The 21,472-nt window shown below is 38.5% G+C and overlaps 1 protein-coding gene across 13 annotated transcripts in view; it reads right to left on the bottom strand.

Annotated features, from left to right (window-relative positions):
- PMS1 (PMS1 homolog 1, mismatch repair system component) overlaps positions 1–21,472 on the bottom strand; it is an 86,844-nt gene that overhangs the window by 64,217 nt on the left and 1,155 nt on the right. For 5 of the 13 annotated variants that reach the window (XR_004288367.1, XM_032354142.1, XM_032354149.1 and 2 more), the window contains 2 exons: positions 15,969–16,120; positions 5,701–5,883 (listed from right to left, as the gene is read on the bottom strand). Coding sequence is in view for 12 of the 13 variants with exons in the window: in XM_032354142.1 (XP_032210033.1) it covers positions 5,701–5,883; positions 15,969–16,100 (315 nt within the window). In the remaining variant the exon portion in view is untranslated. The other 8 variants (XM_032354144.1, XM_032354155.1, XM_032354154.1 and 5 more) reach the window with 8 other exon arrangements.

Below are 21,472 nucleotides of genomic sequence, written 5' to 3'. Positions count from 1 at the left end.
GGGAAATCTTGGCTCTGACTTCTCTCCTTTTCAAGAGTTCCATTACCTGTGAGGAGGCTGCACTTAAAGGAGGATACCCCGCTGCTTCAAAAATTCCTTAGAAACCAGGATACCCCACTGCTTCAAAAACTCCTGTGTCTATTCCAATTAAAGCTCTATCACCATGGCTTTAAAGAACACAGGATGTATCCTACAGTATGGAACAGGAGGGAGGAAATTATCAAAATGATTCTGGGGCTTCCTCCTATCTTTTAGATAAGAGGGCCCACAATTAAGAAGTCCCAACTTTCATATTCAAAAACAGAATCATATAGCTTCCGATTTTGCCCCCCTTTAAGCCACGAGGTTTAATGAAATGTAAAACAAAAATGAACCTAGAAATAGTGCAGACAATCATAAGGGAAGGGAGAGAAAACTGAACGGTAGAAATCAGAGAGGGAGACAAACCAAGAGAGACTCCTGATTCTTGGAAACAAACTGAGGACTGGAAAGGGAGGTCGGTCGGGGGATGGGGTAACTGGGGGATGGGCATTAAGGAGGGCACATGATATGATGAGCACTGGGTATTATGGGCCACTGAAGAATCACTGAACACTATATCTGAAACTAATGTTGGCGGTTAATTGAAATTAAAAAAAAAAGAACCACATATCATGTTATCCCATCAAAAAAATACACACAAAGAACTTCATGGAGCAGAATACTACCCAGCACAAGTAACCACTTAAAAAAAAGTACTCTCTGCCCAAACATTTTCAAAATAAATTAGAGCCTTTAAAACAAATACGTGATGTCTATACGTGAAATTTCAGTTCTGAGTGAAGAATATTCATTAAATTTAAAAAGTGATCTTTCCTCCCCAAAAAGCACTTACTAATAACTATAATTCCTCAATAAATTTTTTTAAATCTAATTGACCTTAACAAGCATATATTATTTTCTGTATTTCTGAAACACTATTCAGAATCCTCCCACATAAGTTCCAACTTGACTACTCCTTGATATTATCTACTGAGCTTACGGCTGCAGGCCTGAGTATATTATATTCACTATTTTAGTACGAGGTATTTTTATTTATTTTTTATTTTTTTTTATTTGACAGACAGAGATCACAAACAGGCAGAGAGGCAGGAGGAAGCAGGCTCCCCGCTGAACAGAGAGCCCGACGCGGGGCTCGATCCCAGGACCCTGAGATCACGACCCGAGCCGAAGGCAGAGGCTTTAACCCACTGAGCCACCCAGGCGCCCCAGTACGAGGTATTTTTAAACTAATAAATATCTCTCCAATCATGCTAGTAAGAAGGCAGCGTGAGCTACTGTGGTAAACTCAGTACTAGGAGACATGATATTGGAACTGAATTCTTGGCTTTGCCATGGACACATTATATGTCCCTAAATAGGTCACAATTTTCATATTCCATTTACTGCGCTGGGCACAGTTCTTCTAAAGTAAACTACTTAGCACAGCACCCTGCATACAACAGACAATTAAATAGTAGCTGACTGTTTATTAGACTATGTTTCAAAGTTGGAGTAAGAAAACCTGGCATTTGGCTTCATCAATCAGATGAGACAGAACCACAGAAGATCTAAATTTTTTGGTGGCTCACCCATACCACAGATCGAGAGGGACACTGGGGAGCAGGAAGCTCACTGTGAGTGCTCCCGAGATGATCACTTGTGATGGCAGAGCAGAAAGAGACATGGGGCTCTGCACTCACAAACAAGGACTTGGCTGACCCTGGAGGGTCACTTTGGCCCAGAGATAGCATGGCAGAGTTGCTCTGAATTGGAATAGAACATTTATAATCCCTCTTTAGCCAGTCATTGGATGCAGGTTGCCCTGTTCAGCTGAGGTAAGGGCAGTCTTCAGAGAGAGACTCTGTTTTGAGCTTCAGTGCCAATACCAGGGAGCTAGGGGAATGGACTCCGTCCTGATGATGGGGATCTGGCAGTGAACCGGGGTCCTACCAGGATCCCTTCTGAATCTAGATTTTTGATGATGCTTTAGCTTTCAGAAACAAGCAAACCCAAATCATCATTATGAAATCTGTGACGAAAAAAATACATATTATAAGATTTCATTTACATCAAGTTCAAGAACAGGCAGAACTAATCTATACTGATAGAGGTCAGAATAGCTGTTACCTAGTGGGAGGGAGCAGGAGAACACCTTCAGGGGTGCTGATCATGGTGTATATCTTGACCTTGAGTCCACATACGCAAAATATGCACACATGTATCTATCTATGTGTGGTTTTCCCAAAGATTTACAAGAAAAGAGATTACATAAAATGCTGGTAATATTTTGTAAGATAAACATTTGACTTTACAATATGTAAACTGAATATAATTTTTAAGAAGTTTATAGTCTTATAGTATCCTGGTAGTCTGACAATTCCTTTATTCCTCCAGTAATTCTGATAAATTATTTTAAGTATTTATACTCAAGGCATTCAAATGCCTCAAAAATAAAACAAAAGACAAAATGATAAACTTGGATATCAACTGGGCTTAAGTAGTCAAATAAAGAAACAAAATAGAGTACCACTAGACAGAGACTTGCAAAACTGCCATTTAAAATCAGAACTACAGTAAAGATTTGGATAAATCATATGGCTCATTACCATGTATTTTAAAAAGACTAAGTATAGTGCTGCCACCTAGTAGACAAAGCTGATAATAACCAATTTCAGTTCTGAAAGGTTACATACATCTTATAGAAAATACAGAAATGACTTGTTGTTTGTTTATTCATTTGTGGGTTTTCCCTTAGAGTCCACCTCTCAATAAAAGGAGATACTGGTTTCCAATGATATGGACTGAATAAGTCATGGGACCCAAGAGGCACAGCATACAGGAATGTAATCAACAATGTAATAGTGATATATCAAGACACGTTGGCTACAGTTGTAGTGAAGACAGCATAAGGTATAAATTTGTCAAATCACTAAGTTGTGTAACTGAAACTAGTGTGTCAACTACACTAAAATTAACAAATTAATTTCTGAAAACCCAGAAATGCTAAATTTTACATTATTTAACAATACTTTGCCAAAATATACCTTAAAAACTACCAAGTTCAGAGGTGCCTGGGTGGCTCAGATGGTTAAGCGTCTGCCTCTAGCTCAAGTAAGGATCCCATGGTCCTGGGATCAAGTCCCACATCAGGCTCCCCGCTGAGCAGGGAGCCTCCTTCTCCCTCTCCCTCTGCCTGCTGCTCTGCCTACTGTGCGCGCTCTCTCTCTCTCTGTTAGGTAAATAAAATCTTAAAAAAACCCAAAAAACTAACAAGTTTGGACAGCAGCTAAAAAAAAAAATCAAATAATTGTGTTCTCAAACAAAAAAAAGAAATACATGATTTCTGGGACACCAGCGTGGCTCAGTTGGTTAAGCCTTTGGGCCTGTAGCTCAAGTCATGATCCCAGAGTTCTGGGATCGAGTCCCATGTCAGCCTCTCTGCTCAGCAAGAAGACTGCTTCTGCCTGCCACTCTGCCTGCTTATACTTCCTCCCTCTCTTTCCCTCTCTGTCAAGTAAATAAATAAAATCTTAAAAAAAATAAATTATATGATTTCTAAAATAGCTACCAGGAGTTCAAACAATAGTATGTGCTAGTACTGGGAGTTTCAGAGGTTCCCTGGTATAAATCTGAACCCACTTAAAAAAAACACTTTCTGCAAGATGCCAGGGCTGTAGGTTCCCAGATATGGGCTGTAGGTTCCCAGATATGGTCTCTAGGGAGAAAGATGGGCAATGCCCAGTGAGCTGTACCCTCTACTTGCTCTTCCCTAAAATCTATTTGGAGACTCGGTGAACTCTAAATAAAGCAAGTGCTGGGACAGATACGGAAGCACAGAAAGCAAGGGGTATGCAAGATTTTGAATAGAGGTTTTAAGCAGAATGCACTTAAGGACAAGGCTTTTCCTACTTTAGCAATAACATCTGGATTCTTCTTTTTATTTATTTATTTGAGAGAACGAGCATGTGTATGCGAGTGGGGGGCAGGGGTGAGGGGAGGGAAGAGAAAATCTGAAGCAGACTCCCAGCTCAGCACCAAACCCAGCAAACAATGGGATCCATATCACAACAGGGAGAGTACAATCTGAGCCAAAATTACGAGTCAGATGCTTAAGAAACTGAGCCACCCACGGGCCACTAGCCGTCTGGATTCTAACACACAAGGGCCCCGAGTCTACCTCTGTAGTAGAATATCAAACTCTCCCACTTTTAAGACCAGCTCCTTCCCCAACCACAATTTTTCTTCGTTACTTCGGCATCACCTCACAGAGCTCCAAAAGACAAAAGTGAATACTGAGCAGGGGCTCTTTTCACAAAAAAATGGAGAAGACCTATACCATGCCAGCACTTTAAGAGCAGAATGAAAGAGGGAAGACCACAGTAAGCATGGAGATATATATATATGACTGCTGTGAGAATGGATGAAAAGTAACAGTATCTCGTGTACATGCCACTTTTCTGAAACGTAAAGTTCTATCATTTGATTGTACCTGAGCATTCTCACCCAAGCAGAGATGGCCAGCAGAGCACAAATGCAGGGATACACAGCCAGTGGACACACACAGGACACAGAGACTATCACACTATAAAATACAGCCCAATACACAGAATAATATAGTACAGCACAAAGAAACTAGTACAGAGCAGTGTGATCAAACACTACTAGATCAAGGTTCTAGACAGGCTTTGACACAAACTAGTTATGAAATCCAATGCAGAGGCAGTGAAATGTAATTGGTACTATGCAAAAAAGTTGGTCAGGCTCTGAACTGAGGGGTTTATAAACACTGAAAGCACCATAACCAGGGTCAGGAGAACAAAGTTCTCAAACCCAATCCACCTCTGACCAGCTAGGGTTTAGAGTAAGTCAAGTTAAGGGGCACCTGGGAGCTCAGTTGGTTAAGCAGCTGCCTTCGGCTCAGGTCATGATGCTAGGGTCCCGGGCTCGAGCCCCACATCAGCCTTCCTGCACCATGCTGCTCCCCCTGCTTGCATTCTCTCTCTCTCTCTCTGTGTCAAATAAATAAATAAAATCTTTTAAGATTTTTTTTTAATTTGACAGAGAGATCACAAATAGGCAGAGAGGGCGGGTGTGGGGGGGCGGGAAGCAGGCTCCCTGCTGAGCAGACAGCCTGATGCAGGCCTCAATCCCAAGACCCTGAGATCATGACCCAAGCTGAAGGCAGGGGCTTAACCCACTGAGCCACCCAGGAGCCCCAAATCTTTAAAGAAAAAAAAAAAAGTGGAACATAATGAATAGCATGGAGGACATTAGAAGGAAGGGAAAAATGAAGCGGGGGAAACTGGAAGGGGAGACGAACCATGAGACTACGGACTCCAAGAAAGAAACTGAGTTTTAGAGGGGAGCGGTGTAGGGAAATGGGTTAGCCCAGTGATGGGTACTAAGGAGGGCACGTATCGCGTGGATCATTGGGTGTTATACGCAAACATTGAATCATGGAACACTACATCAAAAACTAATGATGTACTGTATGTTACTAACATAACACAATAAAAAAAAATGGAAAAAAAAAGGATTAAATTATAAATTTTATGTTATGTATATTCTACCACAATAAAAAAAGTCTATACTTTTTGCCAAAACCTCCATTCATTTTCTCTTAATGCTATCACTCTGTGATTATGAAATCACTAGAGAGGTCAATATATATTACCTTACCTCAGCTACACAACAAATTGATCCCAAGGCTTCTCCACGAAAACCGTAAGTTGTCAAATTTTCAAGATCTTCATGACTATTTATTTTTGAAGTATAGTATTTCACTGCCATTACAGGTGCATCAATGGCCTTGATACCCTCACCATTGTCTCGTACCTCAATTTTATCAAATCCATAGTTCTCCTACAAAAAGAGACTATTTTTAGTACATAAAGACAGTCAACTGTTACCCACAAGAAACACAAGAGAAACAATTGTGTCATTTATTTTTTTATGGAAACTTAATATTAAGAAAGTAAGAGTTCAAATTCTTAACTCTATTAATTCCTAACTATGGTACAATGGGCAAGTCCCTTGATTTCCCTGGTCTCAGATTCAACGGTAAAAAAAGAAGGTCAGTCTAATCTTTAAGGCTCCCTTGAATTGTTTCAGCATCATGAATACTTGTGTTTAAATTCACATTTAAACTTGACTAAGAAAATTCTACTAAATTATATATACTTTTGCATATATAATCTTTAAAAAAAAAAACAAAACCGAAACAGAATACTATCACCGTCAGCAGCTGGTTCTACCCACTAAAGAGTCTAGCAATTAACATTATTCATCCTGACTTTAATACTTTCTCCCTGTAATAACTTATTGCTTTCCTAAGTATTTTAAATATTTACCACATAATGACTTTCTAAAGTTCGTTTTGCAAACAGAGAACAGAAAGATGCTAATACACTAATTTGGCAATCTCTGTGAGGTCTTCATTTTAAAAATGAGAGCAAAAAAACCCCAAACTCAACTCATAGTCTAGTTTTCCTAATCTAATACTAGTATGAATACACACAAAAACCAAAATCTAAATTCCTATAGAGATCTTCTTATAATTACAAAGACTTTATTTAAAAATAATAACCAACAAAAACCTAAATTTATATAATTCTGTGTGTCAGTACTTTTTAGGTCAATTAGATATGCAAGGTAATGAAGTCTTACCTAAGATTTAGTTCCTCATCTCTCTCTCTCAATCAAAAATTAACATCCTGGAAACATTCTGGCAGCTTCATTTTTTTTTTTAAGATTTTATTTATTTATTTAAGATTTTATTTATTTATTTATTTATTTATTTGACAGACAGCGATCACAAGTAGACAGAAAGGCAGGCAGAGAGAGAGGAGGAAGTAGGCTCCCTGCTGAGCAGAGTGTCTGATGTGGGGCTCGATCCCAGGACCCTGAGATCATGACCTGAGCAGAAGGCAGAGGCTTTAAGCCACTGAGCCACCCAGGTGCCCCTGGCAGCTTCATTTTATAGAAAAATCATTAGCTACAGAAACACAAATCTTGCAATACAAGTAAGAACTCCAGGCATCTGAGTAAAATAACACAAAGATTTGTTTAAATTTTTAAATTATATCAACTGTAATTAATTATGAAAATATTTCTAGTCAGGACAATTATTATACGTAATCATAATAAAACAGGTCTTACTGTATAAAGCAAAATAATATAGTTTAAACTCTACAAAACAGAAACTGATAAATATCAAGACACTAAAATATAAAGTCAGGTATAAATGTGTACTTTTCTAAGAGGAGTTCCATTGGCTTTCTAACAATAGTTTTAAAAACATGTTTTTCTTTCAGAGAGCTTTAAAAGTAAATGTCTGGGGCGCCTGGGTGGCTCAGTGGGTTAAGCCGCTGCCTTCGGCTCAGGTCATGATCTTGGGGTCCTGGGATCGAGTCCCGCATCGGGCTCTCTGCTCAGCAGGGAGCCTGCTTCCCTATCTCTCTCTGCCTGCCTCTCTGTCTACTTCTGATCTCTGTCAAATAAATAAATAAAAAACCTTTAAAAAAAAAAAAAAGAGTAAATGTCTGTTTGCCTAAGTAAGATTCATAAGTGAAATCTACCAAATATAAGTATCTAATCCGAATTATTATCAATTGTATTCTAATCAGACTTTACTATAGGAAATACCTTTAAAAAAAAAAGCTGCCTTTCTTTGGGTTTAATGAATTTCCATGTTTATAGAGTTTACAATACAGTTGACCATGGAATGTCGGGATTAGGGGTATGGACTCCCACATCATCAAAAATCCACATATAACTTTTGACTCCTCAAAAACTAAACAGCCTACTATTTTTTAAAAATTGTTAATTCCAGTGTAGTTAACATAGTGTTATTAGTTTCAGGTGTGTAATATAGTGATTCAACAGTTGCATATATTACTCAATGCTCAACAAGGTAGTGTACTCTCAATCCCACTCACCCATTTCACCATCCCCCCAGTCACCTCCCCTCTAGTAATAATGTTTTCTGTAGTAAAGAGTCTGTTTCTTGGTTTGTCTTTTTTCCTTCGCTCATTTGTTTTGTCTCCAAAATTCCACATATGAATAAAATCATACAGTATTTATCTTTCCTTGATTTATTTCACTTAACATTATACTCTCTAGCTCCACCCATGTTGTTGCAAATGGCAAGATTTCACTTTTTATAGTTGAATAATATTCCACTGCATATATACACCACTTCTTGATCCATTCATCTATAAATGCACACCTGGGCTGCTTCCATAATTTAGCTATTTTAAGTAATGATGTTATAAACATAGGAGTGCATGCAGCCCCTTGAATTAGTGTTTTTGTATTCTTTGGGTAAATACCCAGTACTATGATAATTACAGGATAGTTTTAACTTTTTTTGATGAACCTATATACTGGTTTCCATGGTGACTGTACAGTTTGCATTTCCACCAGCACTGCGAGAGGGTTCCTTTTTTTCCACATCCTTTCCAATACCTTTTGCTTCTTATTTTTTAGATTTTGGCCATTCTGACAGGTGTGAGGTGGTATGTCATTACAGTTTTGATTTTCCTTTTTCTGATGATGCGTCATGTAAACATCTTTTCAGGTCTTTGTTGGCCATCTTAATATCTTCTTTGGAAAAATATCCATGCATGTCCTCTGCCCATTTTTTAACCAGATTATTTGGGTCTTGTGGTGTTGAATTGTAACAACAGTTCTTTATATATTTTGGATACTGTTTACTGGAAATGTCATTTGAAAAGATCTTCTCCTATATGGTACATTATCTTCTATTGTTTCCTTTGCTTTTTTTGGTGATGTAGTCCTAATATAGTCCCAATTATGGTGATTTAATCCCAACAGTTTATTCTTGCTATATCTCCCTTGTCTCAGGAGACATTATCTAGAAAAAATGTTAATATTGTTATGGCCGAAATCAAATTACTGCCTGTGTGAGCTTCTAGGATTTTATGGTTTCAGGTTCACATTTAGGTCCTTAATCTGTATAGTTTATTTTTGTGTATGGTGTAAGAAAGTGGTCTAGTTTCATCCTTTTCTAGTTTTCCCAACACCCATTGTTGAAGAGACTGTCTTCTTTCCATTGCATGTTCCTGACTCCATTGTGGAAGATTAACTGACCATGTAATTGTGGATTTACTGCTGAGTTTTCTATTCTGTTCCACTGATTCGTGTGTCTATTTTTGTGCCAATATCATACTGTTTTAATTTTTATTTTTTATTTTTAACATATATTATTTGTTTCAGGGTTACAGGTCTGTGATTCATTAGTCTCACACAATACACAGGGCTCAGCACAACACATACCCTTCTCAATACTGCTTTGATTACTTCAGCTTTGTAAGTCTGGAATTGTGATACTTTTGGTTTTTTCTTTTTCAAGATTGCTTTGTCTATTTGTGTAGTGGTTCCATACAAATGTTAGGACTCTTTGTTCTAGTTCTGTGAGAAATGCTATTGGTATTTTGATAGGGACTGTATTGTGTAAATTGCTTTGGGTACAATTTTAACAATATTTGTTCTCCCAACCAATAAGCATGGAAGGTCTTTCCATCTCTTTGTATTGTCTTCAATTTCTTTCATCAGTGTTATAAGTTTTCAGAGTAGAGGTCTTTCACCTCCTTGGTTAAATTTATTCCCAAGTACTTTATTATTTTTGGTGCAGTTGTAAAAGGGATTGTTTTCTTAGTTTCTTTCTATTGCTTCATTATTAGTATATGGAAATGCAACAGATTTCTGGATGTTGTTTATTGTGTAACTTTACTAAATTTGCTTATCAGTCCTAGTAATTTTTTTTTATGAAGTCTTTAGAGTTTTCTACATACATTTTCTGCAAAAAGTGAAAGTTTTACTTCTTCCTTACCAATTTGGATGCCTTTTACTCCTTTTTGTTGTTCGGCTGCTATGGCTTGGACTTCCTGGAAGTAGGCTGAATGAAAGTAGTGGGAGTAGACATCCTTGTCTTGTTCCTTACAGTAAGGGAAAAGCTGTTTTTCACCACTGAGTATGATGGCAGCTGTGGGTTTTTCAAATATGGCCTTTATTATGTTGCAGTATGCTCCCTCTAAAATTACGTTGTTGAGGGTTCTTATCATGAATGGATGTTGTTCTTTGTCCAGTGCTTTTTATCTATCTATTAAAATAAATCATAAGATTTTTATCCTCTTGATGTATCACATTTATTGATTTCCAAGTACTGAAAAACCCTTGCAACCCAGGAATAAACCCCACTTGATCATGGTGAATGATTTTTTTAAATGTATCATTAGATTTGGTTTACTAAGATTTTCTTGAGGATTTTTGTATCTGTGTTCATCAGAGATGGTGGTCTGTGGTTATCTTTAATTGTGGTGTCTTTATCTGGTTTTGGTATCAGGGTAATGCTGACCTCATTGAATGAATTTGGAAGTTTTCCTTCCTCTTCTGTTTTCTCAAATAATTTGAGAAGAATAGGTCTTAACTCTTCTTTAAATGTTTGGTAGAATTCCCCTGTGAAGCCAGCTCATTTTTAATTTTTGTTTGTTGGGAATTTTCTGATTACTGATTAAATTTCATTGCTGATAATTAGTCTATTCAAATTTTCTCTATTTTCCTGTTTCACTTTGTTAGTTCATATGTTTCTAAGAATTTATCCATTTCTTCTAGGTTGTCCAATTTGTTGGCATATAATTTTTCAAAATATTCTGACAATCCTTTGTTTTTCTATGATATTGGTTATTTCTCCTTTCATTTATGACTTTGACTTTTTTTTTTGATGAATCTGACTAGTGGTTTAACAATTTTGTTGATCTTTTCTAAAAACCACCTCCTACTTTCATTGATTGTTCTATTACATTTTTTTAGTTTCTGTATCATTTATTTCTGCTCTAGTCTTTATTATTTCCTTCCTTCTGCTGGTTTTGGATTTGTTCTTTTTCTAGGTCCTTTATTGTAAGGTTAGGTTATTTGAGATTTTTCTTACTTCTTGAGGAAGCCCTTATTGCTATAAACTTCCCTCACAGACTCACTTTTGCTTCATCCCAAAGATTTTGAAGCATTACATTCTCATTTTCTTTTGTCTCTCTCTATATATTTTTTATTTCTTCTTTAGTTCTTGGCTGACCCATTCATTGTTTGGTAGCATATTATTTAACCTCCATGTAGCTGTGCTCTTTCCAGATTGTTTCTTGTGCTTATCTAGTTTCATTGCATTATGGTCAGAAAAGATGCATAGTATACGACTAATCTTTTTGAATTTGTTGAGACTTATTCTGTGGCCTAATATGTGATCTATTCTGGAGAATGTTCCATATGTACTTGAAAAGAATGTGTATTCTGTTTTAGGATGGCATGTTCTGCATATATCTATTAAATCCATCTGGTCCAAAGTGTCATTCAAAGCCACTCTTTCCTTGTAGATTACCTGTCCATTGATATAAAGTGGGGTGTTTTAAGTCCCCTACTATTATATGTTCCTTTCTGCTTGTTATTAAGTTGTTTTATGCATTTGGGTATTCCCATATTGGGTGCATAAATATTTAAATTGTTATGTGTTCTTGTTGGAGTCTTCCCTTAGGAGTCTAATGTCCTTAGCCTCTTGTTACTATCTTTGTTTTAAAGTCTGTTTTGTCTGGGATGTCTGAGTGGCTCAGTTGGTTAAGCATTTGCCTTTGGCTCAGGCCGTGATCTCAACGTCCCGGGATCCAGCCCCACGCAGGGTATGGGGAGCCTGCTTCTCCATCTCCCTCTGCCTGCTGTTCCCCATTTCTCTCTAATAAAAAGAAATAAAATCTTTTAAAAAAATATAGTCTATTTGTCCAATATAAGCATTACATCCCCAGCTTTCTCTTGACATACATTTGTATGAAAAATGTTTCTCCACTCCCCATTTTCACTCAACAAGTGTTTTTAGGTTTGAAACGAGTCCCACAGGCAGTATATGGATGCGTCTTGGTTTATTATCCATTCCATCACCTTATGTCTTTTGATTGGAACATTTAGTCCATTTACATTCAAAATAATTCTTGATATGTATTTGTTACCATTTTGGTACTTGTTTTGTGGTTGTTTTTGTAGCTCTTCTCTGATCCTTTCTTTTTTTGCTCTCTTTCAAGATATGTTGGCTTTCTTTAATGATATACTGGGGTTCCTTTCTGTTTTTTGCATATCTACTTCTAGTTTTTGATTTGTAGTTACCATTTGGTCTGTACATAACATTTTCTGCCTACAGCAATCTATATCAAGTGGATGGTCATTAAGTTTGAACCCATTCTTTACTTCTCTCCGCTAATGTTACAGATACATCATATCATATTTAATATCCTTTCATGAAACCCTTGACTGATTTTTACAGAATACTTTTTTAAATTGCTTTAGTGCTTCCTACTTTTTTTGTTCCTACTTATGGTCTTTACTTTCCACTCAAAGAGTCCCCTTTAACATTTCTTGAAGTGGTGGTTTAATGGTCATGAATTACTTTAACTTTTGTCTGAGAAACTCTTAATCTCTCCTATTCTGAATGACTGCCTTGATGGATCCAGTATCCTTGGCTACCAGTCTTTTCCTTTCAGCACTTTGAATATATCATGCCACTCCCTTCTGGCCTGCAAAGTTTCTGCTGAAAAATCCACTGATAGGCTTATGGGGGTTTCCTTTGTATGTAAATGTCTTCTCTTCTCTTGCTGCTTTTAAGATTCTCTCTTTATCACTACTTTTTGCTATTTTATTATGTGGCTTGGTGTGTGCTTCTTTGGGTTGACTTTGTTGGGGGCCTTCTGTGCCTTCTGAATCTGGATCTCTATTTCCTTCCTCAGATTAGGGACATTTCTTTTTTTTTTTTTTTTTTAAAGATTTTATTTATTTATTTGACAGACAGAGATCACAAGTAGGCAAAGAGGCAGTCAGAGAGAGAGGAGGAAGCAGGCTCCCTGCTGAGCAGAGAGCCCAATGTGGGGCTCAATCCCAGGACCCTGGGATCATGACCCAAGCCGAAGGCAGAGGCTTCAACCCACAGAGCCACCCACGCAGCCCATCAGCTATTATTTCTTCAAATAAAATTTCTCTCCCCTTCTCTCTCTTCTTCTTCTTCTGGGATCCCTATAATTCCAATGTTACTATGTTTGATGGAGTAGCTGAGTTCACTAAATCTTTTCTCATTCTGTATAGTTTTTTTTTTTCTCTCACCTGTTCAGTTTGATTACTTTCCATTACTTTGTGTTCCAGTTTGCTAATCTGCTCCTCTGCATCCTCTACCCTACTTTTCCATCTAGTGTATTTTTAATTTCATTTATTGGGTTCTTCATCCATGGTTCTTTTTTACCTCTTTGTTAAGGATGTCAATGATGTCCTCCATTATTTTCTCAAGTCCAGTGAGTACATTTATGATCATGACTTTAAATTCTCTATCAGGCGTATCACTTCTATTTTCCTTAGGTTTCATACTGTGCTTGGCCCTGTTCTCTTGTTTGGGACATATATCTTCTGTCTCCTCATTGTGTCTAATTCTCTGTCTGTTTCTGTGTGTTAGGCATGTCATCTCTATCTCCTGCTGTTGAAAGTAATGGCCTTGTGAAGAAGTCCTATAGTGTCCTGTACGATAATGTCCCCTGTTCACCAGAATCTGACACTTCAGGGGGTGCCCTGCTGCTGTGTCCTGGCCACTTTTTCCTTTGCTGCAGCACTCTGCAGAGACTCTCTTTTTCTAGTGTGAGCAGTGTTTGGTCCCCAGCTAAGGTCAGGTATGCAGTTTTAACAAAATGAGTGCTGGTCTGCAGCAAAATGAGACCTGCTGCCACTGCTGGACTGGGTACTGTGAAGTGCATGGGTTGGGAGATGCAGTGTTAGTAAGGTCTGCACTGGTCTTCTAGGGGACTTGAAATGGGGGGACTGAGGCATATGTAACCAGGAAGGGTGGATCTGCTCAAGTGTAGTGTTGGGGGAGTGAGGTGACTTGGTGCAAGCAAGTTAGGTAGTGTCAGTGTTATGGTGGTTCTTAGAGGTGGCCATGTGTTTATTATGCTGGGGTAGGGGGCATGGGAGAAGAATGGTGTCTGCCCACTCCTTTGTTCCTAAAGAGTCCCTCAGTGACCCCTGACCTCTGGGACATGCTCTGGAATGAGTAAACCACTGTCCCACCCATTTTCAAACTGCTGCTTCTAAGCTGTAACTCCGAGAGCTGTTTGTTGTGCTCTCTTTTAAGTGCAGGGATTCAGCTTCCTCTTGCTCTCCAGGCTCTCCCAGAATGGAGCCTGCTGATTTTAAAAATTCCAGGCTTTAAGACCTGCTGGTTTTAAGAACTCATGAAATTGAGCCCCTCTGGCTTCCAAAGCCAAATACAGGGATTCATCTTCCCCGTGAAGGTTCCCTAGTGTGACATAGCTTCTCTCCCCTTCTCATGCCTGCTGCTCTCTCCCCTCCATGGAACACCATGGTCTGTTTCACTCCCCATTGCATCTCTGCCCTTCTTACTCTCTTGGATGTGGCCTCTTCTCTACCTTTAGTTATGGAGGTCGTTCCGTCAGACTTCAGGTCTTTTCTGGGTTATTTACACTGATGCGTTATCTAGTTGTATCTCTGGGATGAGGTGAGCTTAGGATTCTCTTAGTCCACCATCTTCCAAGCCTCCTCTTTAGAGCCTACCATTGACTAGAAGCCTTACTAATAACACCAAAAGTCAAATAACACATATTTTGTGTTATATGTATTATATATATTCTTACAATAAAGTAAATTTTAAAAAAGAAAATGTTATTAAGAAAATCCTAAGGAATAGAAAATATATTTACAGTACTATACTGATCAAAAAAAAATCCATGTCAAAAATTCATGCAATTCAAACATGTGCTGTTCAAGGGCCGAATGTATATTATTCACAACAAATACAGGTTTGGTATGATACAGAATAGCAGTTCTCAGTATCAACACAAACTTGTTGCAAATGTAAATTCTTGGGTCCCACCTAAAATCTGAAATTCTAGAGCCCAGTAACTGTTTTAATAAACTCTGGAAAGTACTCTGATGTACCCAAATATTATTAGAACCACTAGCACAGATCTTGAGTGAGTTTTAGAAACACAAAGATCTGAACTGAAATCTCAGATTCACTACTTACCAATTATAGGACTTTGGGCAAGTTCTCAGAACCTTCATTATTGTTAAAAAAAAAAAAAAAAAGGTATAGTAGTAGAGAAACTCCAGGGTTTTTAAAAGGAGCAACTGCAACTACATATACATCCATATACAAGCATTCTATATATAAGCTATCTGTGTATATATATAGAAAAAGTAAGTCTCTTTACTACAAACATTTTTATCGCTATTATTTCTAATGTTGTAATACTAAATGTAAATATATGATAATTAGAAGGTCACCAAAAAATGTATTCTTCTATTTACTCAAACAATTTATTCACCATTTATTTACCACACACTGGCCACATATGTAGGACACAAAAGTGAAAAAAATATAGACCTCACTTCTACAAACTAGTTTGTAATAATGGAGGTAGATACGCCAACTTATTGTAACAAACCATAAAAAGTGTCATTAAGTCCTATTAACTCAAACAATTTTATATATAGCATTTAAGATCTTTTAATATGAAAACTATGACACAATAAGGGCTTTAGTTTTGAAATCAAATTAGGTGGAAAAGATAAAATGCAGATGAGTGTAAAATAAATAAATATGAATAACCAACAATAATTAGTAGAAAATATGGACAAATTAGATTCACATTTTAGGTGATGGAGTCCTAAAGAATAAGTTTTCTTTCAGAATTTACTTTAGTGCTATTGCAGTATTGATTTAAATTAAAACATTTTTAAGAATTTCCTCTTAAACAAGACAAAAAAAAATGCAACATCCTCAAAATAATTTATTAGTACAAAAAGAGAAAAGAAAGGTAATCGCTGTAAGGAGAAATCATCTGCCCAGCCCTTCTTTTCTTTAAAGTATTAGGTTTCTCAGGGACACTCACCAGTTTAACATCTATGCTTGTGGCACCTGCATCCAAGGAGTTTTCAATGAGCTCTTTTACCACACTGACCACTGAAGTGATTATTTGAGAACTTGAAAGGAGGCGCACTGTTGCTGCAGGCAACTGTTTCATTCTAGCTTTTAGGAGAGTAGCTAAAGATAAAATGCAAGTAAGTTGTAAACATAAAAACTGTTAAACATTTCTAACTAACAGATCTGATAGCAACAACAATAATTAATCGCAGCTCACATTTACTGACTTCCCACTATGCCAGGCTCTATTGTAAGCCCACACAGTATTAAATACTTTATTTATTACACTATTTTTTAAAATAGGTGGCATTATCACCCTCATTTTATAAGACTGGGGCACAGAGAGGTTAGTGGTAAATCCATACTACGGTAGTAATTAAAGAACAGTAAGAAAAATTGTGCTATAAAGAGTGCAATATCTGATCTACCAGAGTAAGAATGACCACTGGATAATGTGAGTCTTAAGCCTTAATGGCAATCTCAAAAATCATTAGTCATCTATATGTTTTGATGAATTACAATGTCTTTTTCAAATATTAAGTTTTATTGGAGTTCCAGTACTGACACCCTAGCATTACTGTTAATCTAAACTAGTCAGATATCAGACACATCAGATGGCTCTATCTTCTATACTACTGTGTCTAAAACATCATTCTAATCATGTGGCTCCCCAAGATAAACTTCAAATCTCTGTGCCGGCATTCAAAGTCCTTTACATGCATTCCAAACTTACCTCCCAAAATCTCTCTGCCACTGTTTTAGTGTGGGGGGGGGGGATCCTTTGTCTAAAAGCCTTTCAAACAAAGAACCAAAGGCGGGGGGGAAGCCTCATATGAAATCCCACATGTAAACATGCAGGGAACAGTGTTTACTTTTGCCTGAATTCTTAATTTCAGAAAAATAAAAACATTAGGTTGACAACATGGAATTCCTCTGTAGATTCAAGACAAAAAAATGGGGAAAAGGGGAACCCTAGGTACTTCTTTAATTTACCATGACTCACATGCTCACATGATTTGATCTTATGGAATCTAAATCCGAACAAAACAGCAATGCTAAAGATAAACAAAATAAAAAGATATCCATTTAGGATTCTTTCTCAGGCAAATTAAAACACAGAAGAGCAGAATCATATAAAAAAATAGGTAAGAAATGGGAGTACAGCCACTATAATAATTACAGAGGAATTTAAGGGATGCATTTTTGGGAAGAGATCAACACACTGAGTTCGGAATGATATTAACTGGTAACAGTTAATAAATATATTTTACTTTGCACAAGGCAAACCTGATCAGTACAGTAGAAAAACATACCACACTGGAGTCTAAAAAAACAGGTTTAGAGGTTCACCTTTAATACATGTAAACTGGGGGCACCTGGGTGGCTCAGTGGGTTAGGCCTCTGCCTTTGGCTTGGATCATGACCTCAGGGTCCAAGGATTGAGTCCCACATCAGGCTCTCTGCTCAGCAAGGAGCCTGCTTCCACTTCTCTCTCTCTGCCTGACTCTCTGCCTACATGTGATCTCTGTCTGTCAAATAAATAAATAAAATCCTTAAAACAAAACAAAACAAAACAAAAAAGCATGTAAACTGCAGCAAATCCCTCCCTCTGAAAAATCAATTCATTACCTCCATAAGCGGAGATAGGACTTTGTAGGTTTGTTGTGAGGATCTAGTAAGCAAATACATATAAAATATTCTTAGGGGTGCCTGGGTGGTTCAGTTGGTTAAGCATCTGCCTTTGGCTCAGGTCATGATCCCAGGGTCCTAGAATCAAGCCCCATGTCTGGCTCTCTGCTCAGTGGGAAGCCTATTCCTCCCTCTCCCTGCTATTCCCCCGGCTTGTGTGCTCACTCTCCCCCTCTCTCTAGATGTCAAATAAGTAAGTGAAATCTTTTAAGGAAAAAAAAAAAGATTAAAAAATAATCTAAAAATAAAATAAAACGTTCTGTAAATGATAAGACTATATAAAATGTACAGTTTTGTGATCCAAGATCTTTATGGAAAGAAATATTGGAAGTTTTTAATACTAGCAAGTGACTTCTAATTAAGCTATATATTTGATTTAGTTTTAGGGTACAGTTTAAAGGAGAGTAGCTGTAAACAACTACCTTTCAATGGCTTTTTGTGGATCTCAAGTGCTGGGAGGCTTTTCCAGTTAGGAAAAATGTGGACAGGTAAGTTGCTTTACCGTTCTACCATTCACACAAATGAGTGCTAAGGCACCGTCAGCATGCTACCCCAGGTTCAGACTGCAAACAGGCTAAAGGTCTAAGCTGCATTGTCCAACATGGTAGTAGCCACTAGACAAATGTGACTGCTGAGCACTTGAAATGTGGCAACTCCAAATTAAGATGTTCTAATACACTCTGTGTTTCAAACTTACTATGAAAAAAATATATAAACTTTTACTAATTTCTTACACTGACTACAAAATGAAATGATTTTCTGAATACATCAGCTTACCTCAATGTATTATTAACTTCATTTTTTCACTTATTTTAATGTGACTATGAGAAAATCTAAAATTATATATATGTGGTATACATTATAGTTCTATTCAGCAGTGCTGTATAGAGCAGTAGTTAACAAAGCAGGCTCTGAAATCACATCACTTGCATTATATGCTAGCTCTTATGCTAATAGTTACATAATGCTAATAATTAAAGTCTAAAACTCAATCATATAATCTATAAAAATGCAGATAATAACACCATACAGTTGTGGTGAGTAGTAAATAAGCTAATGAATATAACTTTTTACAGTGTTTGGCATACACATGTTAAAGAGCCTGGGATACATGGGCTACACTGAGTTCCTCTAAACTCTTAAGAGAATAGGTTTCCTACCCCCTTCGAATCCCTACTCCCACAAAGGTTACATGGCCTGCAATCAGATGAGTGTTGAGTTGAAGAGGTCTTCTATCTTAGTTTGAGAATGCCAAGGATCTAAGAAAACACTGATCAAACTTTGGGTATAAATCTAGCATTACCTCATCTTTTACTCTTTCTGAGCAAGCCCCTTATTAACCTCAACATTTCTGCCTCATTCTCTACAATCTGTCTTTCAAAGTCTATTTTTCCCCCAAGTCCCTAATTCCATCCCAATACTGAAGTCAAGGCAGACCATTATGTGAATTCTAACTTCACACACATCTTACCTCCTCCACCCCACTGTGTCCTCTGGTTTCTTAAAATATTTACACCTCTGTGCACACCCTTCTTCCCTAACTCCCAGGTCTCTGTCTCTTCTCCTAAGAACCTCCACCTAATTTCTTTAACCAGTCTGCCCTTAGGCATCTTGACCTTCAATGCAAAAACAAACAAAAAATTATTCCCTCAACCCTATTACCCCAGTGATTATCTTCTTTCTCTATGAAGCCAAACTATCTTCTAAAACTATATCCCCAACAGAGATCTCTGTCTTTCCACATTAAAATAGGCATTTCTAACAATCAGTGTCAAGGCGACCTCAAGATAATTATTTGTAAAACAGAATTTATCTTCCTGTTCCCCTCCCCCTACCCTCTACTTCACTTTGCTATTTCCCTTAATAAACACTATCTTTTTTTTTTTTTAAGATTTTATTTATTTATTTGACAGAGAGAGAGAAGAGAGATCACAAGTAGGCAGAGAGGCAAGTAGGCAGAGAGGCAGGCAGAAGAGAGGAGGAAGAAGGCTACCCACCGAGCAGAGAGCACAACATGGGGCTTGATCCCAGGACCCTGAGATCATGACCTGAGCTGAAGGCAGAGGCTTAACCCACTGAGCCACGGGGCGCCCCAATAAACACTATTCTTAAAACCTCAATCCTCCTTTGCCAGCAATCCCATCCTCCTTGTATCTCTACTTCCTCCTAGTGCAATCCTGTCTATCATCCTAGAGCCAGTCCCACAGCCACTTGTAACATGGTCCTTTCTGACCACCCAATCAGGAATGATCCTCTCCTCCCCCTACATTCCTAAAGAACTTGGTTCACATTACTTGTTGAATGTTTATCACACCCGTCCTGACCTGTATAACTTCTGAACACAGGCAATTATATATTATGTATTTCTAGACGCAACATGGAATAATCAGAGTATTTCACTCACAGTAATCACTTGAAGAATACTAATCAAGGGTCACAAAAAAAAATTTTTTATCAGCATTTCAACGTAAACATTAGCTAGAGTGTCCTCCTTCCTAGCAAGTCACCACTGCCTTAATTCCCTCCCTTTATAAACTCTCTTTTAACTGGCTCATGTCATCTCCTATCTCACCTGTATTTCCTAACCAGACTTTTTTTCCGGACCTCATTTCCAAGAGCTTTCTAATCATCATCATTTGGATAACTCGGAGGAAACTCACACTTAAACATGCCCCAAACTAATCTCAGATCTTTCTCTATTTAACTGTTGTTGCTGTTATATTTGTTTGATAATAAAAAGTAACCGCTACTAAGCAACTTTATATATATATAAAATCCCATTTTAATCTTCACAACTGCCCGATCATTCCTCTATCACAAATGGAATTTAAGTTTTATAAGATCGAAGATCACAAGACTCAAGATCACAAAACTAGTCAGTGACAGATGCACAGGAGCTTATCTCGACATGTTTGACTCCAAAGGCCGTGCTCAGCTAGTCTCACAGGCCAGAATTAGAATCCTGAAGTCATGCTGGAAATCCTCTGCGCTTTCCACATGCCGCCACACAATCCTATCTATCCACTACTTCAAGATTTCTCAAGCTGGTCCTCTCCTCTCTACACCTATAACCTCTGCTCAGCCCCTGAACACTTCTCCGGAAGCAGGGCGGAAGCTCCTGACAGTCTGCGTCCACTCTCAACCAACGGCAGCTCTTTCCGTATCTGAATCTCTCGAGGGCGCTCTCCCACTTCAAGTTTCAGGAAGCGCTCCCACCGCTCATCAGGAAAGTGCACACTCCGTCACACCTGGACCTTTCCCTCTCGGAGCTCTTCCCACCAGTCCTCAATGCACAGGAAACTCGCCACGCCACACGACTGGTCTCTCCGCGCGGTGGCACTCGCTCGTTCCTCAGCTCACAGGGCGGTCTCCACCGAGGACCTCGGACTTCCCTTCGGACTTAGTCGCGCACCAGCTGCTCCAACCTGGAGCCCTCCCCGCCCCAAGAGATGAGGCTGTCCCTCCCGGGTACTCCCCACGGCGGGCTGCCCGATTTCCAACCCGACACTCATCATGGCTCTTCCACCTCTCGTTCCGGTCTCTTCCGCCGAGCTCCGAGTTCATAGTCTCCCATAGCCCCAGCGGACCTGGGGAACCCAGCAAGGGCTCGACCACCTGCGCACCGAGTGACCCGAGGGCCGTGAGAGGGGCGGCTTACGTCACAAGCACCGAGTGACCCGAGGGCCGTGAGAGGGGGCGGCTTACGTCACAAGCACCGAGTGACCCGAGGGCCGTGAGAGGGGCGGCTTACGTCACAAGCACCGAGTGACCCGAGGGCCGTGA

Source organism: Mustela erminea, chromosome 8 (genome assembly GCF_009829155.1).
Source record: "Mustela erminea isolate mMusErm1 chromosome 8, mMusErm1.Pri, whole genome shotgun sequence".
In the NCBI taxonomy this organism is placed as follows: Eukaryota; Metazoa; Chordata; class Mammalia; order Carnivora; family Mustelidae; genus Mustela; species Mustela erminea.
This window is presented reverse-complemented; position numbering and strand designations above follow the sequence as displayed.